Genomic DNA, 25,986 nt, shown 5'->3' with positions numbered 1-25,986 from the left:
AACTGACACTTTATTCTTGATTATCTGTAACTTGGAGGATGCAACATTTTCATTTCTTTCCCTCTCTTGTATGTTGCAGTCTGTATTTAGTTTCATTGAAGTAATTCTTTGTCATATGTAAACAATTATAATAATACTTGTGTAGTATGCGAGAGAAGTGAGTTCAGCAAATTTAAAATCTTTTTAAAAAAACGGCTTTAGTCTGTTTTGAAGTTTCATGAGGATAGCTGCATCTGCTTTGCTGTGATTAGGGTTTCTCTTTAGGATGACAATCATTGTAATGGAAGCAGTTTTTTGTTTGTTTTAATGTAACCTGAAATTATCCATTCACTCATTCTATAGCAAAACAAAGGACAAATGCACTTGCCTCCAATATAAATAATAGAAAACTGATTGGTAAGCATTAACATAAAAATTTATAACTGTTCTCTGAAGTATCTATGAAAAGATTGTGCAGGCAGATATGAAGTTCTCTGAGCAGTGCAGACGGGCTGCAAGAGTAGCTCATGGAGTATTGTCAATGATATACAGGAATTTTTCCAGCAGGGATAAGGAGGTGATTATTCCATTGTATAAGGCAATGGTCAGGCCACACCTAGAGTACTGTATACAGGTCTGGAGGCCTCATTTCAAGAAGGATGTAGAGCTGCTGGAACGAGTACAGAGAAGGGCAACAAGATTAGTGAATGGAACAAAGGGGTGCTCTTACGAAGAAAGGCTTAAGTTTTGCAAATTACAGTGTCTGGAGACGAGGCACCAGCGAGGTGATCTGATAGAGGTGTATAAAGCCTTGAATGGTTTAAGCATGCTCAATGCTGATGGGATTCTTCCTCTAGCTCAGAAAAATCACCTGAGAGGGCATAAATTCAAATTGAGGAAAGACAGATGTAGGATAGACGTGCGGAAATTTGCCTTTAGCCAGCGGGTGGTTGGTTGGTGGAACAGACTGCCATCCCTTGTGGTGGAGGTTGATAGCCTAAATAAGTTTAAGGCTCAGCTGGACAGGTATTTTGAACGAACAGAGGGGTGAAGTGGAAGTGGGTTTTTTTTTTTTTTTTTTGGCTGATGCTGCATAAGCTTGCTTTCTTGCATCAAATGCCTCTACTAATGCTAATGCTAAGATTTTCAGGGTAGTCTCTATATTATCATTTTGAGAAGAGTTCTCGAAACCAGCTGATTGTTCTCGAGCCAAATAAATTTTGGCGAAAGTTTGTGTGATATCATGAATGCGGCTTTTCATTCTATTTCTCTTTCACTCTACACTCCGGGAAAGTGGCTTCTTTGTATTGTCATACAAAAATGAAGTGTTTGTAAGATGATATCTGCTGTGTTTTGGCAAAGATTGCACCATATTTTAAGTAAATTATAACTTAGTAAAAGCAATTTCATGGTTCCCATTGTTGAGTAGTGCTGTTTAGTTGCTTAAATTATATTTATTTCTATTAAAATAAAAAAAAAAGTTATAGTAATAGTCCTTTTCAGCAGTTTTTGTATTTCCTATTCATCATTAAAAACACAAACTATATGAAAAAATCATATAGTTTGTGTTTTTACCCAGTTTAATTGGAAGGAGGATCAGACTCTGTGAAAGAAACATAAGTGGCTCACTGACTGTGTACATGACTTTAGACCACAAACCTTTGCATATAGTATCCTATTACTCATGCTTTCAAATAAACCTGTGTGACTGGGTAAATAGTCAGCATGAAATCTTGATTATGCATCAGCCATAAGACAAACTAAAAGTATGACACAACATAAAAATGTGAAATAAGACACAAACTAAAAATATAACTGCATATTAATAAATAAAAAATATCAGATTAAATATACTAGTTAAAAATGTAAAAGATTTGCCTAAGGTGAAACTCACAGCTCAGAACTCAACATTTGTCTCTTCTTTAATAGCCTATTCAGTTATATGCAGTGTGTTATTAATGTGTTGTTATTAATAATATGCTAATTATTATTAATAATTATATAATAATGTGTTATGTTCACACATACACACACTCTCTCTCTCTCTCTCTCTCTCTCTCTCATTGGTGCCTCCGTAGTCAGGTGGGCAGGAGCAGCAGTGATTAGACCGGGATTCGAGCCCGTGACCACCAAATATGGAGGATGCAGAAAAGTCAGGGAATGACCACCGCACATCCCCGGAGCAATATGGCCTTAGTTGCTAATGCTCCTAAAAACCAAATAACAACAACAACTCTCTCTCTCTCTTGGGATCATTAAGTGATCACTTGGCCTCTGGCATTAAGTTAATGCTCACTGCCTTACAGTATAAAAGCTTACACATAATGTGCATATTTAAAAAAAAACTAAATGAACTGCAATAAAATTGTCATTACAACATACCAACACATATAGCAGTGATGGCATTATGTATATTGTTCACCAGATAAACAGTATACGTGTTGGCATCACTACCTGTATGCTATTCAGTACACCCATGCACCTCATCATAATCCAACAAAGGCTGGTTTTGCATTAGTTCTTTCAGAACAGCAATTAAAAATGCATAATAATTATTGCTGTTAAAATGGGAAAGAACAAATGTAGGCCAGTGATACTGTAAACAATTCTATCTCATAGAGTAGTGCCTTGAATCTATTTAAGCTATCAACTTCTACAATGACAGATGGAAGTTTGTTCCAGCAATCAACCACCTGCTGGCTAAAGGCAAACTTCCGCACATCTATCCTACAACAGTCTTTCCTCAGTTTGAATTTATGCCCTCTCAGGTGATTATTCTGAGCAAGAGGAAGAATCCCATCCACATTGAGCATTCTCAAACTATTCAAGGCTTTATACACCTCAATCAGATCACCTCGCAGGTGCCTAGTCTCCAGACTCTGTAATTTGCAAAACTTAAGCCTTTCTTCGTAAGAGCAACCCTTTGTTCTATTCGCTAATCTCGTTGCCCTTCTCTGTACTCGTTCCAACAGCTCTACATCCTTCTTAAAATGAGGTCTCCAGACCTGTATACAGTACTCAAGGTGTGGCCTGACCATTGCCTTATACAAGAGGATAATCATCTTCTTATCTCTGCTAGAAAAATTTCTGTATATCATTGACAAGACACCATGAGCTATTTTTGCAGACCATCTGCACTGCTCAAAAAACTTCATATCTGCCTGCACAGTTACCCCCAGGTACTTTTCATTCTCTACCACTGTCAGTGTAGTACCACAGAGTTGATACGTTACTCTGGGATTACTGCTTCCCATATGTAGTACTTTACATTTGCCAATGTCAAACTTCATTTGCCACCTCTCAGCCCATCTGCTCAACTTTTCTAGATCCTGTTGCAGCAGTGTACTGTCCTTAGTGTCCTTAACAACCTTGCCAACCTTCGTATCGTCTGCAAACTTGGACATTAAGCCTGATATACCATCATCAATATGATTTATAAATACAGAAAACAACAATGGACCCAACACTGAACCCTGAGGGACCCCACTAATAACATTTGTCCACGAAGAGCAGTGTCCATTGATTACCACTCTCTGTCTTCTCCCACTCAACCATTCCTTTATCCATAACATCAATTTGCCTCCAATGCCACACTGCTCCAATTTGTGCAGCATTCTTTCATGTGCAACAGTATCAAAAGTTTTTTTTAAGATCCAAATATATGATATCAAAGTTATTCTTTGCATCCGGTTCCTTTGTGACTACATCATAGTATCCAATCAAATTAGTCAGACAAGACTTCCACTTAACAAACCCATGCTGTGTCTGAGCTATAACTGAAGTCTTGTCTAGATGATCCTGCAATGCTTCTTTAACCAGTGCCTCCATTAATTTGCCTGGATCAGAAATTACACTAACAGGTCTGTACATCTCCAGCCCATGGGTACCTCCCCTGAGTCCAGGGAAGCTCTCATAATTATGGCTAAGGGTTTGCTTACTTCCTTTGCTGCATCCTTTAATATAACTGGATAGATTCCATCCACCCCAGGTGTCTTTCTTGTTTATCTTCAACAATTTACAAGATTATCTAGCTTACTGCCAGAGTTGAATACACCTCTGGCATTCCCCTCGCTGAATAACTCCTCATGTGTGAATGTTGATGCAAAATATTCATTTAGTTTGTTAGTTACCTGAGCAGGATCATCAACAGTTGAACCATCGATGTCAAGAGGACCAATCTGATTCATTCCCTTCCTTCTAGAGTTTACTTTTTGCTGTTTTTCTTTGCATCCTTTGCCAAAGATTTCTCCTAATCTGCCTTTGCCTACCTAACCTCCTTTGTAACTTGGTTACAGACCAGCTTATATCTATCATAGGCTTCTGTGTCACATGTTAATTTATATGTATCCCATGCATTTTTCTTCTCTGTCACATATCTAATTAGTTCATCTGACATCCATTTAGGCCTAAATCTTGAACAATATTTCTTTGTTGGTATGAAAAGCCTAGTTGCTTCCAAGATTAATTCTTTGAATGCTTCCCATGCAACAATACATGACAATTATGATGGATGAATAGTCCTTTGCAGGTAAACTGTGTTTTGCCATGCAGTTTGATTCATCACAAAAAAGGTGAGATGATGTGTTGTTGCTGCATCCACACTCAGAATTAGATGTATTTGTAGTTTCCATGCAACAAACCTTGAACTCTTGCATAGTAAAATGGATTGATACTTTTGGCTGGTAGAAAGCATCAGACACTTTTTTGCAAATTACCAAACTCCCTTGTTGAAGAGTGATAGTCCACTATCACTTCCAGGGCTGTCTCTTCCACTGCTGATATCTGCAAAATGTGTGACTTAATTCTGTCACTGCTTGATAACATGGTGCCTGTCTCTCTTCCATATATTAGTCTGTGCATCATGTTTATCAGGATGATGCCATCCTGGATAACATTTTTAGTATCTATTTAAATGTGAACTCCTGTTATTGATGACATTTTTTTTTTAAGTAAACAAGTTGTAATTTGCATACATCCATATTTGTTTTTTTTTTTATTTATGCTGTTATGTTTGTTACATCATGATTTTGACGTGTAAATGTATCACCACAAATAGGAGTTTTGCCCTGCTTTGTTACAGCAGTTGGATGGTGATGTTTTGATGCTCCAACTATTTTAGTTACTGTATGCCAGTTCATATGACTTAATGGTGTATTGTATGCGGATGTGCAGGCTGAAAAACACAGAATAACTCAAAAGGAAAAACCCTTAACCCTCTTCCTGAGATCAGCTAGCTATAGCTTGATTGAAGAAGCCTGTTCATTTATGATTTTCTTGAGAGTCTATATAACTCAGACAGAACTTTGCTGTGGGATCCTTCCTCTCTCCCAAGAGAAAGCAAAATTGAGTAAATACAATCCTTTACTCCAAGTACACTATTGTATTAAGAAATACAATACTGTAGGAGAAAAAATTTCATAAACATTCTAAACATGGCAAACAACATCTGGGAACCAACTAACATTAATAATTATAATACATAAACATTCATTAAACATCAAAATTACAGTGCTGTTGTACTTTAATGCAGATAACATGAAATATTATTTGCATTAAAGTACCAGTATATGAAATAAACTGATTTTCTCTGCTCTGACATAAGCAGAGGAAATGAGTTCATATGGCATCTGCTGCACAGCCAAAAAAATTAGAACAGTAGGATGAAAACTTATTATTGAAAGCATGGATGTAAACTGTGTATGCTTGTGGTTTACTAAACTGTCAGTTGAACGAATATAGAATTTGATTTATAAATTGAAAGTATTTTAAAATAAATCTGCTAAAGGTGTGCAAAGCCTTATTCTGTTATTTTGGAGGATATTAGAAAAATTAAAATATCTGATGCTTTGATCTAATATGGAATTAATGAGGTTTTCTTGAATTACAGTGTCTTCTGTTATATTTCATGTTAACTAATATAAATTAATACAAAATAAATAAAATTAATTTTAAAATTTTAAAGCATTCAAAATAAATAAAATTTTAATTTTATTTATTTTGTATTAATTCACAAGATAATATAAATAAATGCCCTAAATAATGCATTCTTCCTAAAAACAGATTAATAATTGAATTTGCTGTTAATTGTCCTTAACTGCCACTAATTAATTTTGATTTATTAAATTAAGGCAACAGAAGTCGTGGACAAGCTGATGGATTTGGATTAGAGATACTATCCAAACTGAAAGATGTAAAGAGTAAGGTACGGAATAATATGTCATCTTTTTTAAACATTTTTAACATATTATAATTTATGATTATGGAAGATTATTATATTGTTTAGCTGACAGTTTTCTAGATAAATGGAAGCTTCTTTTTTTAAACCAAGTTCCTAAAGAACGCTTTAAATGTGGGGATAATAATTACATTATACAGAATTAGATAGGAATTGAAAAAATTAATAAAAATAACTGATTTGTGACTAAATATGTAAGTACTGCACATTTCTGTAGCAAAAGAAAAGTAGTTACAGGCAACTCCCATATAACATGGTACTTCTACAACATGGTTTCGCTCTAACACAACTGATGAATTGCGGCAATCCTCGCACAACACGATACTTAAATAACACGGTTTTACTCTAACATGGTTAGAGAATTTCAGTAAACCTCGCATAGCAGGGTATGTTTGAGCTTTTGTGCGGGGAAAAACCAGGTGTTATGTTGGATGTAATTTTTCAACATTTCCACTCTTTTTGAATCCCTGTTGTTGACTCGCTAGTCAAAAAATATATATTATTGAGAAATCCCTGTATTTATTTTGTTGGGAAGTCTTTGTGTTACATTCTAGGTTATTGAACTTGTAGAAAAAAATCTAGATTTCAAAGTTTTATTACTATTGGATAGCACACCAGGCCATCCAAAAGATTTAAGTCATCCAAACGTTGAAGCTATGTTCCTACCACCACAGTTGTACTAGGTTGATACAACTTCTTTCATTCAGCCATTAGATCAAGGCATTATATTCACTTTTAAAACTTATCACATCAGAAAATCATGATAATGGATTTTGGAAAAAAATTGATTCTGAATCTATTGAAATAATGGAGGCATGTAAACATTTCTCAATTGTGGACTGTATCAGAATCATAGCTTTATCGCTCAAAGAAGTAAAACCATCAACGTTAAATGCATGTTGGAAAAATATATGGCCAGAGTCTGTTCATTCAGGAAATATGGTCGAACCAGCAGAAAACGGAATCGGTGCAATAGTAGAACTTGCCACGTTGGTAGGAGGGGAAGGTTTTGATTATATGACTACTGAAGCCCTCGTGGATAGCACAGTTGATAGAATCACCCTCCTCCCCACACTGGGAGGAAAAGACCAGAGTTCAAATCCCGTCGATGATGGGAGGAATTTTTATGGGTCTTTTTCTCAGCGTGGCAGAGTTAGTCGGTCTCAGGCGAGTATAGCATGGTTTCCCTCCCAGAAACTCAGGTTTTTTGTACAGCAAAACAGAAAATTGGCCTCAGGACACACTCAATTTATAGACAATAAATGATCCTATGCTCCTAAAAAAATTTAAAAAAGATATGATTACTGAAGATGTTCAAGAATTACTGGTAGAAAAAGAGGCTGGTGAAGTGGATTTGGTGGAAATGGCATCGGAGGTAAAACCAAATCAATTCAGAGAATGATAGCGCAGATGAAAATTCTAAACTTCCAAATTTTACACTAAAAAGCATATGGGAAGGCATAAAGTTAGCCAAGCAATTAGAATCTTATTTTTTGAGTGAAGATTCTTGAATGAAAGGGGCCCAAAGTTCAAAAGGAAGCTTCAAAAATGCTTAGTTCCATGTGATGAAATTCACAAAGATTTATCAAGCAAAAGCAAACAAACCCAGATTACTGATTTTTTTAAAGAGAGTAGAAGATGCACAAAATCTAGAACAGTTTATTTTAGCATTAGTAGAGGCATTTGATGCAAGAAAGCAAGCTTATGCAGCATCAGCCAAAAAAAAAAAAAAAAAAACCCACTTCCACTTCACCCCTCTGTTCGTTCCAAATACCTGTCCAGCTCAGCCTTAAACTTATTTAGGCTATCAACCTCCACCACAAGGGATGGAAGTCTGTTCCACCAACCAACCACCCGCTGGCTAAAGGCAAATTTCCTCACGTCTATCCTACATCTGTCTTTCCTCAATTTGAATTTATGCCCTCTCAGGTGATTTTTCTGAGCTAGAGGAAGAATCCCATCAGCATTGAGCATGCTTAAACCATTCAAGGCTTTATACACCTCTATCAGATCACCTCGCTGGTGCCTAGTCTCCAGACACTGTAATTTGCAAAACTTAAGCCTTTCTTCGTAAGAGCACCCCTTTGTTCCATTCACTAATCTTGTTGCCCTTCTCTGTACTCGTTCCAGCAGCTCTACATCCTTCTTGAAATGAGGCCTCCAGACCTGTATACAGTACTCTAGGTGTGGCCTGACCATTGCCTTATACAATGGAATAATCACCTCCTTATCCCTGCTGGAAAAATTCCTGTATATCATTGACAATACTCCATGAGCCACTCTTGCAGCCCGTCTGCACTGCTCAGAGAACTTCATATCTGCCTGCACAACCACCCCCAAGTCCCTTTCATTCTCTACCACTGTCAGTGTAGTACCACAGAGTTGATACGTTGCTCTGGGGTTGCTGTTTCCCATGTGTAGTACTTTACATTTGTCAATGTTAAACTTCATTTGCCACCTCTCAGCCCATCTGCTCAACCTTTCCAGATCCTGTTGCAGCAGCATAGTGTCAGTAGTGTCCTTGACAACCCTGCCAACCTTTGTATCATCTGCAAACTTGGACATTAAGCTTGATATACCATCATCAATATCATTTATAAATACAGAAAACAATAATGGACCCAACACTGAGCCCTGAGGGACTCCACTAATAACATTAGTCCACGATGAGCAGTGTCCATTGATTACCACTCTCTGTCTTCTCCCCCTCAACCACCCCTTTATCCATAGCAGCAATTTGCCTCCAATGTCACACTGCTCCAATTTGTGTAGCAGTCTTCCATGTGCAACAGTATCAAAAGCCTTTCTAAGATCCAAGTATATAATATCAAAGTTATTCCCTGCATCCAGTTCTTTTGTGACTGCATCATAATATCCAATCAAGTTGGTCAGGCAAGACTTCCCCTTAACAAAACCATGCTGTGTCTGAGCTATAACTGAAGTCTTGTCTAAATGATCCTGCAGTGCTTCTTTAACCAGTGCCTCCATTAATTTTCCTGGAACAGAAGTTAAGCTCACAGGTCTATAATTACTTGTGTCAGCCTTTGATCCTCCTTTGTATATTGGGGTCACATTTGCACATTTCCAGTCTATGGGTACCTCCCCTGAGTCCAAGGAAGCTCTCATAATTATGGCTAAGGGTTTGCTTACTTCCTTTTGCATTTTTGTTAACCAAATAGTGTATTTTTGTTAGCTTTTCAGAACGTAACCTGCCTTTTTGTACTTTTTCTTAGTCCCATATATAACATGGTTTCGCACAACATGACATTTTATAGTAAACTAACTACCGTGTTATACTAGGGTTACCTGTATTTTATTTATCTAATTTTAACTACTGTAAACTCTGAGATGTGGCACTTTAGAATCCAGAATACTTTAAAATGTGGAACAGTTTACAAAAAAAAAATCATTTTACAATTCAGAAATGTTAAGAAAGTAATCCAGCACTCATATCAGTGATCACAATTTATCTTTAAGAATCTATGCAAAAAGGGTGAAATTTCTTTTTTTATTAGATGGAATGTCTTCTCCTTTTGCCAGCAGGATTTAAAAAGCATAGATAATGCAATTCTCATAGCAGAACAAACAGATAGCTTGCCAACAGTTTGGGTATTTGTTTAAGAGAGTTGCTATGATAGCTTGTTTCAGGACTAACTGGTCCCTCATCATATAGCAGGTGATCTCTGGTAACAACATGCACAACAAAAGTTTTAAAGAAGTTGTTTGATGTGAGCTGCCATACAGTGTACAAAATCAATTTTCAAAGTTGATAGTATAGCAAAAACTATATGTTGAAAGTAGTGCAACTCATTACAAATTCAATATTGTTTTGCCATGAGAATTAAAACCATTAAGTTATCTGTAAAATCCTTCAGTTTAAATCCTTCTGCCCTTCAAAAACAGATGATAAAAGAAGATATCATTATAAATGTTTTCAGATAAAAGTAAGTTGTTTATCTTTAATATTTATTGAAGTGGGACTCCTCTATAACTGCTCAACCACTAGGTGTACCTCTCTAAAATCTGGCACCTCTCAATCCCTGATGATGCCAGATTTGAAAATGTTTACTGTACTTTTCTTTTGCCATGTAAATATCAGTTTTATTACATTTCCAAATTCCTGTGTAGTGTAGTATAAAAAATCCTTCAAAATATGGAAACCCAGTGCCTGCAATCTGTTATAACAGAGATAAATAATTATTCTAATAAATAAAATGATTGAATTTCTTGAGACAAGTTAATATAATAGTTATAATAGTTTTGCAATAGTTGTGTGTACAGCGATTTTATGAATCCTGTAAATGATATTTGTGAGAATTCAGATAGGAATATAATTCCCTCTCATCCACGTGCTGTTACTATTATATTAAAAAAATTTTTAAAAATATGGAAACCCAGTGCCTATAGCAGAGAGATAAATGATTATTCTGTTATAGCAGAGAGATAAATGATTATTCTAATAAATAAAGTAATGATTGAATATCGAATGATGATTGAATTTCTTGAGACAATTATCCTTTCAAATAGAAAGGGTGCAAATATTCTTTACACCTTTCCTATTTATCAATCTATCCTTTGTATCTTTCGTATCCAGCAAGCTATCCTTTCAAATAGAAAGGGTGCAAATATTCTTGCACCCTTTCTATTTGGGATATCATGTCCCTGATATACCAAATTTAACACTGTGTTATGTGTGGGTTCGTTGAAAGACAAAATGATCCACCTCTCTCCACATTGGAGAAACTGAAAGCCAATGCACAGAATTAAATTTCAGACATAGATATTCAAATATAAAAAAAAAAGTCATTAAATGTGATGAACAGTCTATTCATATATATCAAGAAGGTAGACATTTTAAAAATTTTTTTATTATAGTGATTATAATTACATAATCTGATAGTAAAAGAATTAATTAAAGAAGAAATTTCAAAACATAGTTTTCATTGCAATCATTGTGATATATAATCAGTCATAAAAAACGTGTGTGGAGAGCAATGGTTGCAAATCTGGCAGGCTCAATGTGGCAATAAACTGCTTCAATTTAAACAGGAACCTAAGTTGTGGCCATCAAGCATGCGATCAAATAGGCAAGAGGAGGTGATCCTGTCTAGGATGCGTATTGGGCATGCATATCTAACCCATATTTATCTACTCAAGGGGGGATCTGCCTATTTGTACATTTTGTCAGACTACACTTACGGTGAGGCATATTCTAATAAATTGCAATCATTATAATAATTATTGAAACAAAATTTTCAAATCGCTTTCACATCTGTAAGAACCTTTGACATTACCCCATCTGATTGGAGACAATGCAAATCTAGCTGAGTTCTTTTATTTCTTAAAGCAGACAGCATTATTTTACAGATTTTAACTGGTAATTGCACTACCAAATAGAATCGGGCACAATATGGCCTTAGCAGCCATTGTGCCTCTAAACAACATATCAACCAACCATACGTTAAATCACACATCTGTCATACGGGAATGGGAATTTTAACATTAGCATTAGTAGAGGCATATGATGCAAGAAAGCAAGGTTATACAGCATCAGCCAAAAAAAAAAAACCATTTCACCCATCCATTTGTTCCAAATGTTTGTCTAGTTCTGCCTTGTATTTATTTATTTGAAATCTTTGGCAAAGGATGCGAAGAAAAACAGCAAGGATTTCTTTACTTATATAAACTCTAAAAGGAAGGGAATGAATCAGATTGGTCCACTTAATATCGATGGTTTGACTGTTGATGATCTGGCTCAGATAGCAAACAAATTGAATGAGTATTTTGCATCTACACTCACACATGAGAAGTTATTAAAAATTGAAAATGCCAAAAGGTTATCAAATTGTAGCAGGATGCTTAATGATTTTGTAATAACTGAAAGCAAAGTGGAGGAGAAATTGTTGAAGTTAAACATAAGAAAGGCACCTGGGATGGTGGGATCTATCTAGTTATATTAAAGGAGGTGGCAATGGAAGTAATCAAACCCTTAGCCATAATTATGACGGCATCCTTGGACTCGGGGGGAGGTCCCCACGGACTGGAGATGTGCAAATGTGTCCCCAATTCACGAAGGGTGAGACGAGTGATTACAGATCAGTTAGTTTAACTTCTGTTCCGAGTAAAATAATGGAGTCGCTGCTTAAAGATACAATGCAGGATCATATAGACAAGACTGCAGCAATAATTCAGACACAGCATGGGTTTGTTAAGGGAAAGCCTTGTCTGACAAATTTGATAGGATATTATAATGTGGTTACAAAGGAACTGGATACAAAAAATAATTTTGATATCATATATTTGGATTTCAGGAAAGCTTTTGACACTGTTGCGCATGGAAGACTATTGTACAAATTGGAGCAGAATGGTATTAAGGGTAAGTTGCTACAATGGTTATAGCATCATGATGATGATGATGATGCTACAATGGTTAAAAGGATGGTTAAGTGGGAGAAGACAGAGGGTGGTAATCAATGGGTGCTGCTCTTCGTGGACTAATGTTATTAGTGGAGTCGCACAGAGTTCGGTGTTGGATCCACTATTGTTTTGTATATTTATCAATGATATTGATGAAGGTATATTAGGCTTAAGTTCTGCAAATTGCAGCAGCTGAGACTAGGCACCTGCGAGGTGATCTGATTGAGGTGTATAATGCCTTGAATGGGTTGAGCCCGCTGAATTCTGATAGGATTTTTCCACTTGTTCAGATTACAAACCTAAAGGGGCATAAATTCAAATTAGGGAAAGACAGCTGTAGAATAGATGTGCAGTAATTTGCATTTAGCCAGTGGGTGGTTAATTGCTGGAACAAACTTCCATCTGTTGTTGTGGAAGTTGATAGGTTAAATAAATTTGAGGAACTGGACAAACATTTATAGAGAATGGTTGTGCGAATTTTTTTTTGGCTGATGCTACATAAGCTTATACGCTTGCTTTCTTGCATCACATCAATGATTACTATTACATTTTCAACTTCCACAACGACAGATGAAAGTTTGTTTCAGCAATCAACTACCTGTTGACTAAAGGCAAATTTTCGCATATCTGTTCAATAACTGTTTCCTCAATTTCAGTTTATGCACCATCAGGTTTGTAATCTGAGAAAGAGGAAGAAGCTCATCAGCATTGAGCCTCCTCAATCCATTCAAGGCCTTATACACCTCACTCAGATTGTCTGCAGGTGCCTAATCTGCAGGTGCTGCAATTTGCAGAACTTAAGCCTTTCTTCGTAAGAGCACCCATTTGTTCCCCTCACCAATCTTATTGCACTTCTCTGTACTCATTCTAACAACTCTACATCTTTCCTAAAATGAGGCTTCTAGACCTGTACGCAGTACTCAAGGTGTGACCTGACTGTTGCCTTATACAAGGGGATAATCACCTCTTATCCCTACTAGAAAAATTCCTGTATACCATTGACAACACCCCCTTTACCTACCCTGGCAGCCTGTCTTTACTGCTCAGAAAACTTCATATCTGACTGCACAATTACTGCCCAGGTCTCTTTCATTCTCCACTACTCTGAATGTAACATCACCCAGTTGGTACATTTCTCAGGGGTTACTTCTACCCATATGCAGTACTTTGCATTTGTCAATATTAAACTTCATTTGCCACTTCTCGGCCAATCTGCCCAACCTTTCCAAATCCTGTTGCAGCAGCATACTGTCATTATTGTTATTAACAACCCTGCCAACCTTTGTATCATCTGCAAACTTTGACATTAAGCTTCATATCATTGATAAATATACAAAACAACAATGGGCCCAACACCCGAACCCTGGGGACACCACTAATAACATTTGTCCACGAAGAGCAGTATCCATTGATTACCACTGTCTTCTCCCACTCAACCATTCTTTTATCTATTGTAGCAACTTGCTCTTAATGCCATACTGCTCCAATTTGTACAGTAGTTTTCCATGTGCAACAGTATCAAAATCTTTCTTGAAATCCAAGTATATGATATCAAAATTATTTTTTGCATCCAGTTTCTTTCTGACCACTTCATAGTATCCAATCAAATTGGTCAGACAACACTTCCCCTTAACAAACCCATGCTGTGTCTGAATTATTATTGCTGTTTTATCTAGATTATCCTGCAATGCTTCTTTATCTATTGATTCCATTATTTAACTGGAACAGAAGTAAAACTAACAGGTCTGTAATTACTTGTGTTGGCCTTTGATCCCCCTTTGTGAATTGGAGATACATTTGCACATCTCCAAACCGTGGGGACTTCTCCTGAGTCCAAGGATGCTCTCATAATTATGGCCAAGGGTTTGCTTACCTCCTTTAATATAACTGTATAGATCCCATCCACCACAGTTGCCTTTCTTATGTTTAGCTTCAGCAATTTCTCCTCCACTTTGCTCTCAGTTATTATAAAATCATTTAACTCCCTGTTAGAATTTGATAAACATCTGGCCTTCCCCTTCATGAATAACTTCTCCTGTGTGAATGTAGATGCAAAATACTCATTTAGTTGATATCAAACCATTGATATCAAGTGAACCAATCTGATTTATCCCCTTCCTTTTAGAGTTTATATAAATAAAGAAATGTTTGCTGTTTTTCTTTGCATCATTTGCCAAAGATTTTTCATAATCTGCTTTCACTTGCCTAACCTCCTCTGTGACTTTATTACAGATTAGCTTATATCTACAATAGGCTTCTGTGTTGTCTGATAATTTATATTCATGCCATGCATTTTCTTCTCTGCCACTAGTCTCATTAGGGCCTAAACTCCACTTGGGCCTAAACCTAGAACAGTATTTTTTAGTTGGAAAAAAAGCCTAGTAGCTTCCAAGATTACTTCATTGAATGCTTCCCATTTAGAATTTGCTGTTGGTAACATCATTATTTGGTCCCACTGTATAGAATTTAAAAAAATCTGAGACCAGTGTAGTCACCTTTACGAAAGAAAAACCCCTTCCATTTACCCCTGATGGTAGTTACATCTTTAAGTAAATCCCACATCCGTACACTATGATCAATGTCACCTAGTGGTTACTTTATCTGCAAATTCTTAATACACGAATGATCACTGCTGATAACCAGATCAAAAGTATTACCCTCTCTGGTTGCCTCTCTAGCATGCTGCTTTCAAAACAGTCATCGATAAATCCACAAAAGCCTTGCTATTGTACAAGTGACTAACCCACAAGTTCCAGTCTATATCTGGGAAGTTAAAATCCCCCATTATAAGACACTCTGATTTACTGGCCCACACTATTTCTCTGTATAATTGTTCATCGTACTCAACAGAGTCATTAGGCCTATAACACATTCTTACTAGTTAAGAAACACAAAATCCAAGGAAGTACAGCCAGTCGACATGGGTGGACAGAGCAGTGTCAAGTCAGTATGCCGCACCAAACTGACTTGACACTGCTCTGTCCACCCATGTCGACTGGCTGTACTTCCTTGGATTTTGTGTTTCTTAACTAATAGTATAACCCCTCCTCCCTTTCTATCCTGTCTATTCTTCCTGTACACATTGTACTCCCCAAATTCCATTTCTGCATTCCTTATGTATGTGTGGCATTCCTTATATCTGCATTCCTTATCGGAGACATGGTATCTGTGTGACATCAGTTGGGATATCAGAGATGTGGTATCTGTGACACCATGTCTCTGATATCCCAACAATATTTACCTTTGTCTTGACCAGCACTTCAAATTCATCAAACCTATTTACTGTACTCCTAGCATTGGTGTACATGCATATGTACATGCACCTGTTCTTACTCTTAGTTATTCTAGCACAGCCCATGTATTTACTTGTTTCATGACTACAAGCACTTCCTGAAATCCCTAGCAACTTGCTTTCCGGGCTGCTGTTCATTCCAATAGAAGCAGTGCAAGAATCATTTCCAACTCTACTTGCGGCTACTGTTAATCTATTTGTCTGTGAATTCCACAAAGCTAGCAGTTTTCCAACCCACCTAACATTGCCTTGATAGCATAAGCAAATATTCTTTCTCCCTTTCTATTTAAGTGTATCCCATCTTTGTAGAAGCAATCTCTCCTCTTAACAAGCACAGACATGCTGAGAAAAATTTCACCCCATGTGCCTTGCACAATCTTTCCAGGGCGAAATTCATTGACAAGGCTTTCATCATATACTCCCTCTTATCGTGTCTGGGCAGGATTGCAGACACCTTCAAATTTAACTCTAATTCACAACTTTTTTTACGTTGACCTGCACTTGTTAAGTAAATCCGCAGATTTCCTATACTTAATATCATTAGTGCCAACGTGTACGATATGACATTTTGTGCCCTTAAAACATATCTGCTCTGCGACAACATCAACTTTTGCCCCTGGCAGACATACCCTGGTCCTATTCCACTTATCCTTCTTGCACCATATATTTTCCGTTTCCCAGACAGTTGAGTCACCTACAATAACTAGCTCCTGTGGGACCTGTGCATTCTGCCCTGAAGAGTGCCACTGTGTTGCCTGATGCACAAGACTGAGGTCTGGCATTGAATTGGGCAGCCGAGAGCTTGATGGGCTCCCCCATTTTAATTCCTTCGAGGGCATCTACCTGACTCTTCATACTCTCATAGACACCCATCAGAATGCTGAGTTGGCGCCTAATTTCTTCACATTCTCTGCACCACACACACACACACACACACACACACACACACACACACACACACACACACACACACACACACACACACGACATCCTCCATGGCTAGATCATGTCCTGTTCAAGAAAGATCCCAAACATGTCACATTTTGCACATTCTTTTAGACTACGATGGCTGAGAATTTTCCCCTTCAGTTTTCCCCCAAACTATGGCACTTTTGCTGCTTTTATGCATGTTGCTTTGGTGCTCTAGTCTGGGGCATGATTTCTGTTTAAATGCAATTTAATTAACAATGAAAATTAATAAGATTTACAAATTTAATTGATTAATTGCCAATGCTATACTAAGCTAACAGATTCCTAATACAGTGCTATGCATTATGCTATCTAGTTTTACATTATACCTTATGCTATCAAGTTAGAGGTATATGTTATTGCTAGTCTGTCTCAATCTAATATACTACAACAATGGCAGCAAGTTTTTAACTCTATTAGTTTTACCAATACTAAGTGTTAACCTACAAAATCTCTAACTAAATTCAAAATAAACTAAGTATTGTAACTAGGAATATAAGCTACTTATAGAAAATAAATTAATATACCAATTAAGTCAAAACTGCAAAAATTTAAGAAAAACTTCTCTATTAGCTGGAACCACAAAAACTTTGCCTGCACAGAGCTTCTCTTGTTACTGTGCTTCTTTGATAAGGACAACGGAATTTCATAGAATGGGATAGAGAAATTAAGTCAGAGGTGGTCAAAAAGAGGAGATTCCAGATTAGGAAAGACAAGGAATATCAGAGCATATATATATAGTAGCAATATAAAACTGTTAAGAAGCAGAAAAAGGAAAATAATAAAAGTTATCATATGTCTAATGCTACGAAACGTGCAGTGCAGCAGTAAAGGAAATGTGTGGTTTGTAAAATAAATAAAGTGTCTGTGAAAATGGAAATGAAAAGTACACACAGTGCCGGAACTAAGAGAAGTTTGAGGGATAGTCGAAAGTGGAAGTGAAGTAGTGGTTAAACAGGTGAAAGAATTTGAAAAACCTAGTACAAAAATGAACTGGGACTGAGGAAGCAAACAAAACAAAATAAAATAAAATAACAAAGAAATAAATAAGTAAATAACACTGTATTGATATGGGAGAGCAATTTTAGCAAGGAGTCGAATCAGGGGATGGCGAATATGCAAAATCTGAATATAGTAGATGAAAATATGATACATAGCCAGGAAATTCATCAGGGGACTACTCCTGACCATATATCAGGCACTGCATTTCCAAACTTGTTTGTAGTATTAGAAAAGGTGGGGGGTGAAAATATGTGGCCTTTATCATAATACTAGTAGACAAGATAGTCCCTATGTGGTGTAAAAATAAAGTTGATAATGTAAATTAAAATAAATACAAATTTACAAAAGTGTAATGTGAAATATAATACAAATGTATGTGAAGTGCGGAAGGGGTGAAAGGTAATTAAATTAATGTGGTTGAAAATTAAACTTCAAATATAAAGCAGAGAAATTTGATCGAAAAAGTGTGGACAAGCAAATGGTATAGGAAATGGTAAAATTCTTGGGGAGGGGAAGGGAAGAAAAAGTTGGTCAAAAGAAGGCGAAAATAGCGATAGGATTGAGGAAAGATGGAGCGTTCGTATCACCCTCGTATTACACTAATAGTTTTATGAACGGGAAAAAAATAGAAAAAGACAGTATAAAGATAAAAAGTCATTAAAAATACTGAACTTACTGGGTGTGTAAGGCCCAACCTTAAAGAAAGGGTCCTGGTATAAGCAAGCATTATTAAAAATGGGTATTAATACCAAAGGCTTGTAGAGAAGAAGGGAAATCAAATTCTTTCACCTGTTTAATCACTACTTCACTTCCACTTTCGACTATCCCTTAAACTTTTCTTAGTTCAGGCACCGTGTGTGCTTTTCATTTCCATTTTCACAGACACTTTATTTATTTTACAAACCACACATTATATATATATAAAGTACTACTTTTAAACCAAGAAGTCAGAGTGCATAATTGTGGCACTCTATATTTGAGATCTTGTTAGAAAAAAAGGTAAATGAAGCCTGAAGATTGGGAATGAACCGGGAAGCTTTTTGGAGGTTTAGTTCTTTTCACAGAGGAGTTTGTTACATTAATTTCACTGTATTTCTGTGGATATACAAGGTGTAGTTTAGGAACAATATCAGTTGGAAAAGGAAGATGTTTTCTAAAACTCCTCTGGTTTTTATCTTTTGATGTTTTTATGCGATATAATTTTATCTTACTATTTTAACATTTTAGTTATTGTACACGAAATCAGAAAAGTCATTTTATTTTATCATGAATTGGCTGTAACACGAATTATTAGAGTGGCAAAGATTCCTTACTCTTTTGGCATGTTTTTTTTTAGTCATATTTAAAACTTATACCATACTACAAAAAAATTTTTAAAAAGATATTTTTGCTTTTCTTCATATATAGAAGAAAAGCAGCATTTTAAATTTACATAAAAAACCTATAGTTTTACAAATATATATTGCATATAAATGTTCTAATTTACTATCTAAATGTTACTGATTTAATTCTTCATTTACTTGTTTTTAGGATAACTCCACTACTTTGTTGCATTATGTTGTAAGAACTTACATTAATATCGATGAAGAGGTAAGAAAATATAATTCTTCAATTTTTATGTTTATTTTTTGCTTGCTTCAAAATGTAGTGGGAAATGAAGTAAAAAAAAAAATCATCATATTGCTACATTTTTCAAATTGTGTTATGTGATTTCTATATACTTCGAATCCTAATGACGACGACTCTATTCTCCTGGCAAGTCTGACATGATCCTAACAGTAGAATGTGAATATTGCAAAAATATCTAGTTCCTTTCACAGTTGTGTTTTAACACTGTTGATTTATTTGTACACCGGTATCCAAAAATTAATGTATCCAACCACTTTTCTTAAATGTAATTTCATAAATTTTTATATGAAGTTGGAAGTCTTGATATAGTTTAAGATGATAAAAATTTAAGCTCTGTGACACGCAAATTAAGCTAACTTTTAAAATGAACAATACAACAGCACTGTTTATTTCTAATCTAATGCAGTATAGAATATCTTTTTTTGCAGATGGCTGTTTGTTGTGAATTGCTGCCTTTTCTTCAATGCCCATGGTATTTCTGCAAATTTTGACATTTTTAGGCTGCTTCATGTTTAGTTTTTCAGTGCATTATAATTACATTAGTTAGCTCAACGTTAGTTAATGCATCGTTAGATCAAGTACATTATAATTTGCTACAACTTTGCCATTATTGTTAAGCCTAATTTCAAAGTAGAAAAATAGATGCTAATACCTTTTCAGTCATTCAACTGAATTTTAGTACAAAAGCTATGAGAGCTATTAAAACATTATTGTATGAGTAGAGCATAGCCTCATTTTGCATGTAGCAATGAGCAAGTAGCAAAGTAGCATGAGATTGCTGCACCAAGTAGCAAACTTGGTTTGCTACTTGGTGCAGCAATCTCATGTTGTGGAGACTCCTTCACCTGGAATTGCCTCAGTTTACTTTACTCTAAATAACTAGCACTGCTCCTCTGGGCAAGTGTATTACTATTTATTTAAAGTGTATGCCATTACCCATACCACAGTTTGGTCTTTTTTGATCTGTTGTTATCGCTTTGCATCTCACATATATTGGATATATTGCTTGTTGAAGTCTTCACAATGCCAGCTTATCCCCCTGATGAGTAAAAAACACAGTGTCAAAACCACAGTATGGCATATGCTTTAAATAAATAGCAGTATACCTCTCCATTGGAACAGTGCTTTTTATTTAGATTAATCTCAGGCAACTTGACATCAAGGAGTTTCTAGTATAAGATTGATGCAATAAGTAGCAAACCTAGTTTGCTTCAAAATGAACAAAATGTACAAAATGAAATTATGCCCTACTTTAATGTCTTTTGCCATTGTAGGATAGATTTACTTGGTCATTATTAAAGATGCACTTGATCTAGTACAGTATTATGACTTTTCATTATAACAGAGACAACCCCTTAGAGCTAAAGTCAAATTATTAGCTACAGCCAGCAATATTTAAACACCTCATGTAACTAAAAATAGACCAAAAGTTTCAAAGCAGAAAGTTGGACTAAAAAAAAAGGCCATTGATCTTGAATATTGAAATTGTGGAATGGAAGATGTAATCACCATCAGGGACATTCCTCAAATGTCATTGGCTATATATCTAAAGAAACTTCCTTAAGAACTATTAGAGTCAGAATGATGTGTAATCACTGACCTAAAGTTGGCTGCTGTGATGACCCTATATATGTAGCCATTGCCTTTGGAAGGTGGGCTTTGCATTCAGTGATTCTTTCAAATTCTTCAAGCTGTCGATGTCAGTTTTATCAGTTGTCTTTTTTTTTTTTTAAATAAAATGAATTGGTTTTTTAATAATAAGACATTTTTCTGTCACAGAATTAGTAACAAGACTCCGTTACTAATTGATTTACTAATTGGTATACCTGCAGCTTTGTAGCTGTAGTTGAAACTCAGCTTTATGTAAAACCATTACAGTCAGAATTAAGGCAGTATGCACCAGTTTTATTGATGGTAATTTATTGCCCTTCTCTGTCTCTACAGTTATATTAGCATTAGCATTAGTAGAGGCATTTGATGCAAGAAAGCAAGCTTATGCAGCATCAGCCAAAAAAAAAAAAAAAAAAACCCCCACTTCCACTTCACCCCTCTGTTCGTTCCAAATACCTGTCCAGCTCAGCCTTAAACTTATTTAGGCTATCAACCTCCACCACAAGGGATGGAAGTCTGTTCCACCAACCAACCACCCGCTGGCTAAAGGCAAATTTCCTCACGTCTGTCCTACATCTGTCTTTCCTCAATTTGAATTTATGCCCTCTCAGGTGATTTTTCTGAGCTAGAGGAAGAATCCCATCAGCATTGAGCATGCTTAAACCATTCAAGGCTTTATACACCTCTATCAGATCACCTCGCTGGTGCCTAGTCTCCAGACACTGTAATTTGCAAAACTTAAGCCTTTCTTCGTAAGAGCACCCCTTTGTTCCATTCACTAATCTTGTTGCCCTTCTCTGTACTCGTTCCAGCAGCTCTACATCCTTCTTGAAATGAGGCCTCCAGACCTGTATACAGTACTCTAGGTGTGGCCTGACCATTGCCTTATACAATGGAATAATCACCTCCTTATCCCTGCTGGAAAAATTCCTGTATATCATTGACAATACTCCATGAGCCACTCTTGCAGCCCGTCTGCACTGCTCAGAGAACTTCATATCTGCCTGCACAACCACCCCCAAGTCCCTTTCATTCTCTACCACTGTCAGTGTAGTACCACAGAGTTGATACGTTGCTCTGGGGTTGCTGTTTCCCATGTGTAGTACTTTACATTTGTCAATGTTAAACTTCATTTGCCACCTCTCAGCCCATCTGCTCAACCTTTCCAGATCCTGTTGCAGCAGCATAGTGTCAGTAGTGTCCTTGACAACCCTGCCAACCTTTGTATCATCTGCAAACTTGGACATTAAGCTTGATATACCATCATCAATATCATTTATAAATACAGAAAACAATAATGGACCCAACACTGAGCCCTGAGGGACTCCACTAATAACATTAGTCCACGATGAGCAGTGTCCATTGATTACCACTCTCTGTCTTCTCCCCCTCAACCACCCCTTTATCCATAGCAGCAATTTGCCTCCAATGTCACACTGCTCCAATTTGTGTAGCAGTCTTCCATGTGCAACAGTATCAAAAGCCTTTCTAAGATCCAAGTATATAATATCAAAGTTATTCCCTGCATCCAGTTCTTTCGTGACTGCATCATAATATCCAATCAAGTTGGTCAGGCAAGACTTCCCCTTAACAAAACCATGCTGTGTCTGAGCTATAACTGAAGTCTTGTCTAAATGATCCTGCAGTGCTTCTTTAACCAGTGCCTCCATTAATTTTCCTGGAACAGAAGTTAAGCTCACAGGTCTATAATTACTTGTGTCAGCCTTTGATCCTCCTTTGTGAATTGGGGTCACATTTGCACATTTCCAGTCTATGGGTACCTCCCCTGAGTCCAAGGAAGCTCTCATAATTATGGCTAAGGGTTTGCTTACTTCCTTTGCTGCCTCCTTTAATATAACTGGATAGATCCCATCCACCCCAGGTGCCTTTCTTGTGTTTATCTTCAACAGTTTCTCCTTCACTTTACTCCCAGTTATTTCAAGATTCTGTAGCTTACTGCTAGAGTTGAATACACCTCTGGCATTCCCCTTGCTGAATAACTCCTCATGTGTGAATGTCGATGCACACGTGCATATTTGATGTCTTCTCTCAGTTGCTTGACCTTTTGATATGATCATTTATATAGGTGATTTTTACTTAGTAGTAAATTTATCACCCACTGTTTCTACTAGGTTTTTGAGTACTTATCTGTTCTTGCAGTGAATTTCCATTTATTTCCCCCTTACTCGGGAAATAAATGGGAATTCACTGCATTCATCTTGATCATGGTCTGATTAATTTTGTTGCTGCCATTACCTCAGAAGAGAAGATATTTTTCTCTTTAAATCAGTCCTGTAGATCTATTTTTATAAAAAAATAAAAATATCAACCCCTCCCATCTGTTTTTATAGAAAAATACATCTGCGGAAGTGTGTGATATGTCTATCTACCAAACAACTACTTATATTTATCTTTGGCGTCAACTTGCTGTAATGCTTTGATTCCTTCCTAAAGAAAAAAACTTAATATTACAAATTTCAAAATAGATTTAGTCAGTTTTTTATTCCTGCCTCTTTTTCTTTTCCCCTCCTCCAGTTTACCTACCTTCTTACAGATGCATGATTTTACTTGACTCATGGGCCTTTATTCATTTTCATGTGCTGCTATGTCTAAGGCTTGTGTTACAGTACGTTTTGACTTGTCAAAGCTAAGACTTGTTTTACAGTTACAATAAGGTGGAACCCTGGCTTGCTGCACTAAAGACTACGAGAACTTTTTTAGACCCCCCCCCACAAATTGACCTGAACTATAGTCATCATTCCAGTTTAAGCTTAGATTCAGTATTGCTTAAGCTTTATGTGATTTTGTTTATACCAGAACCAAATAAAGAAAGAAAACGGGAAAGAATTTTTCCAAGAATTCCTTGGCCTTACTTGATTAAATATTTTGACTTTTTTTTTGTCTGATTTTTGTCATAAGACAACATTGTGAATCAGCTGATTGGCTTGAATATACCATTAGGGAGATCTCCTCTGATTTGTGCTGCTTAAAATGCTCAGTTATTGTCTAAGAAAGATTATAAATTGCCTTCCTGATTTTCTTCCTCTGGCCCATCATCTCCCCACCCCCACCAAGATATACCAGATTGTTCCTGTCCAGAAATGTACAAATCCAGTAAAATTTTATTTCTCTCTGTTGTTCGTTACTCAAGGTCTTTTATAAAATCCTGCTCAAAGGCCTAGTTAGTGATTTATTTTTTCATATACCTCAATCTATACACCATGGATGGAATTTATCCTTACTCCATGGAAACTTGTATAATTAAACTTTTTTAATCTGTTTATTAGACTTTTAAAAAATAAAAAGAATCTTCATTGTTTCTATTTAGATAAATCTGCCGCCATCAATACTCCTATCATTTCTTCTCTAAAGCAAGTGCACTAGAGCATAAATGATAAATGACAAGAAATTGGAACCAGAAAAAAAATCTCTTCTGGCTTTTTTTTTTTTTTTTTCAATTCTAAAGATTCCTGACTTTTTTTTTTTTTTTTTTTTTTTTTTCCCCTACTAACATTGTTTTTTTCAATGCATTTTGCATATATTTTCTAACTTATTCATCAAGCAAACAGACAAAGCAACTTTAAAATAATTGACATTTATTTTTATATATATATATATATATATATTTATAATTATTGATAAAAAAGTAAAGAAAGAAAGTTAAAACGGCAATAACTGTAACTAATATGTAAATAATATTTGAGTCAATGTAGTTGCAAGCAATCATGTAATACACCCATAATGTCTATAATATTAAGGATAATATAAAGAACCATTAGAATAAGCAAATCAATCCAATAATAATATCATCAGGGACCTAAGAAAACACAAAAAAAAAAAAAAAATTATCGCTTTTTACCGACAATCTAGATGACTTCACTGGGGCCAACCACCCAGAATGAAGGCAAAAAACGGCAAGAGGTTCTCTGTTTCTGTGATGATCAATATATGCTAAGTAATTTAAATCTAAACCAAATATAAACCAGTATAGGCCGAATGTAAATCGAATATAAATAAATCGAAAGATGATAATAAAAGTTAAGAAAATTTAGAAATATTAGAATCAAAGGTAAAAAATATAAGTAAAATATAAATGTAAGCATATATTAATTATCGTTGACCCAACAGAGAACGTAATTTAATAATTAAAATAAGATTAAATATATAATACGTACTACATATTGACCGTATCTAGGACATAATGTAATAGTCGTCAAAATAATATGTGGTGTCCCCTATGTGATGGATACGGTAAAAATAAATAATTAAATTAACGCATAGAGAAACATGCAGATAGTAAGAAGAAAAACTAAAGGAGTAGGAATAATACACATTGTATTCTATCACAGTTGCTGTAGAGATTATAAAAAATTAATTTAATTCATAATTAATACTAATTTAACTAACAACAATTAAGAAGAATAATATAAACATAAGTCCAAAAAATTTTTAAAAAGAACCTTAGAATCTAGAATTAAATAAAATAGCAAAGCTGTGATAGATACAAACAGAAACGAGTAAGTAAAAAATGCATTACATCGAATGGGCCATCAATCCACTCAAAGCCCCCGATGAAGTAGGGGATTGACGTCCACGTGATGTAATATAAAAATGTATAAATAATACTATATAGTTATAAAATAGTATTGATAATTGCCTATTGCTACAGATATATAAAAAAATTTTTTCATCAATAATTATCATGAAAATTTCTTTAGCAATACGCAATAAGCTTCTAAATCCTAAATGTATAGGCCATGGGAAATTAAGATAACCGAGATAAGGCTAGCTTAAAGACCAGTATTGTCTTTAAGCTAGACAATATTGGTCTATATTTAAGAAAATCGAACTA

At 35.7% G+C, this 25,986-nt stretch overlaps 1 protein-coding gene across 1 annotated transcript in view; it reads left to right on the top strand.

Moving 5' to 3' along the window:
* The window catches only part of LOC150084862 (uncharacterized), a 243,598-nt gene that overhangs the window by 152,934 nt on the left and 64,678 nt on the right, over positions 1–25,986 (top strand). The window contains exons 14-15 of the mRNA XM_090376371.1: positions 6,108–6,181; positions 19,425–19,484. Of these exons, the coding sequence (XP_090232497.1) occupies positions 6,108–6,181; positions 19,425–19,484 (134 nt within the window). The remainder of the gene's footprint in view (positions 1–6,107; positions 6,182–19,424; positions 19,485–25,986) is intronic.

This window comes from Mastigoproctus giganteus, chromosome 6, assembly GCF_048544385.1.
Source record: "Mastigoproctus giganteus isolate SK-2022 chromosome 6, ASM4854438v1, whole genome shotgun sequence".
Lineage (NCBI taxonomy): Eukaryota > Metazoa > Arthropoda > Arachnida > Uropygi > Thelyphonidae > Mastigoproctus > Mastigoproctus giganteus.
Note: the sequence above shows the minus strand (reverse complement) of the source record. Positions and strands in the feature narration are given on the sequence as shown.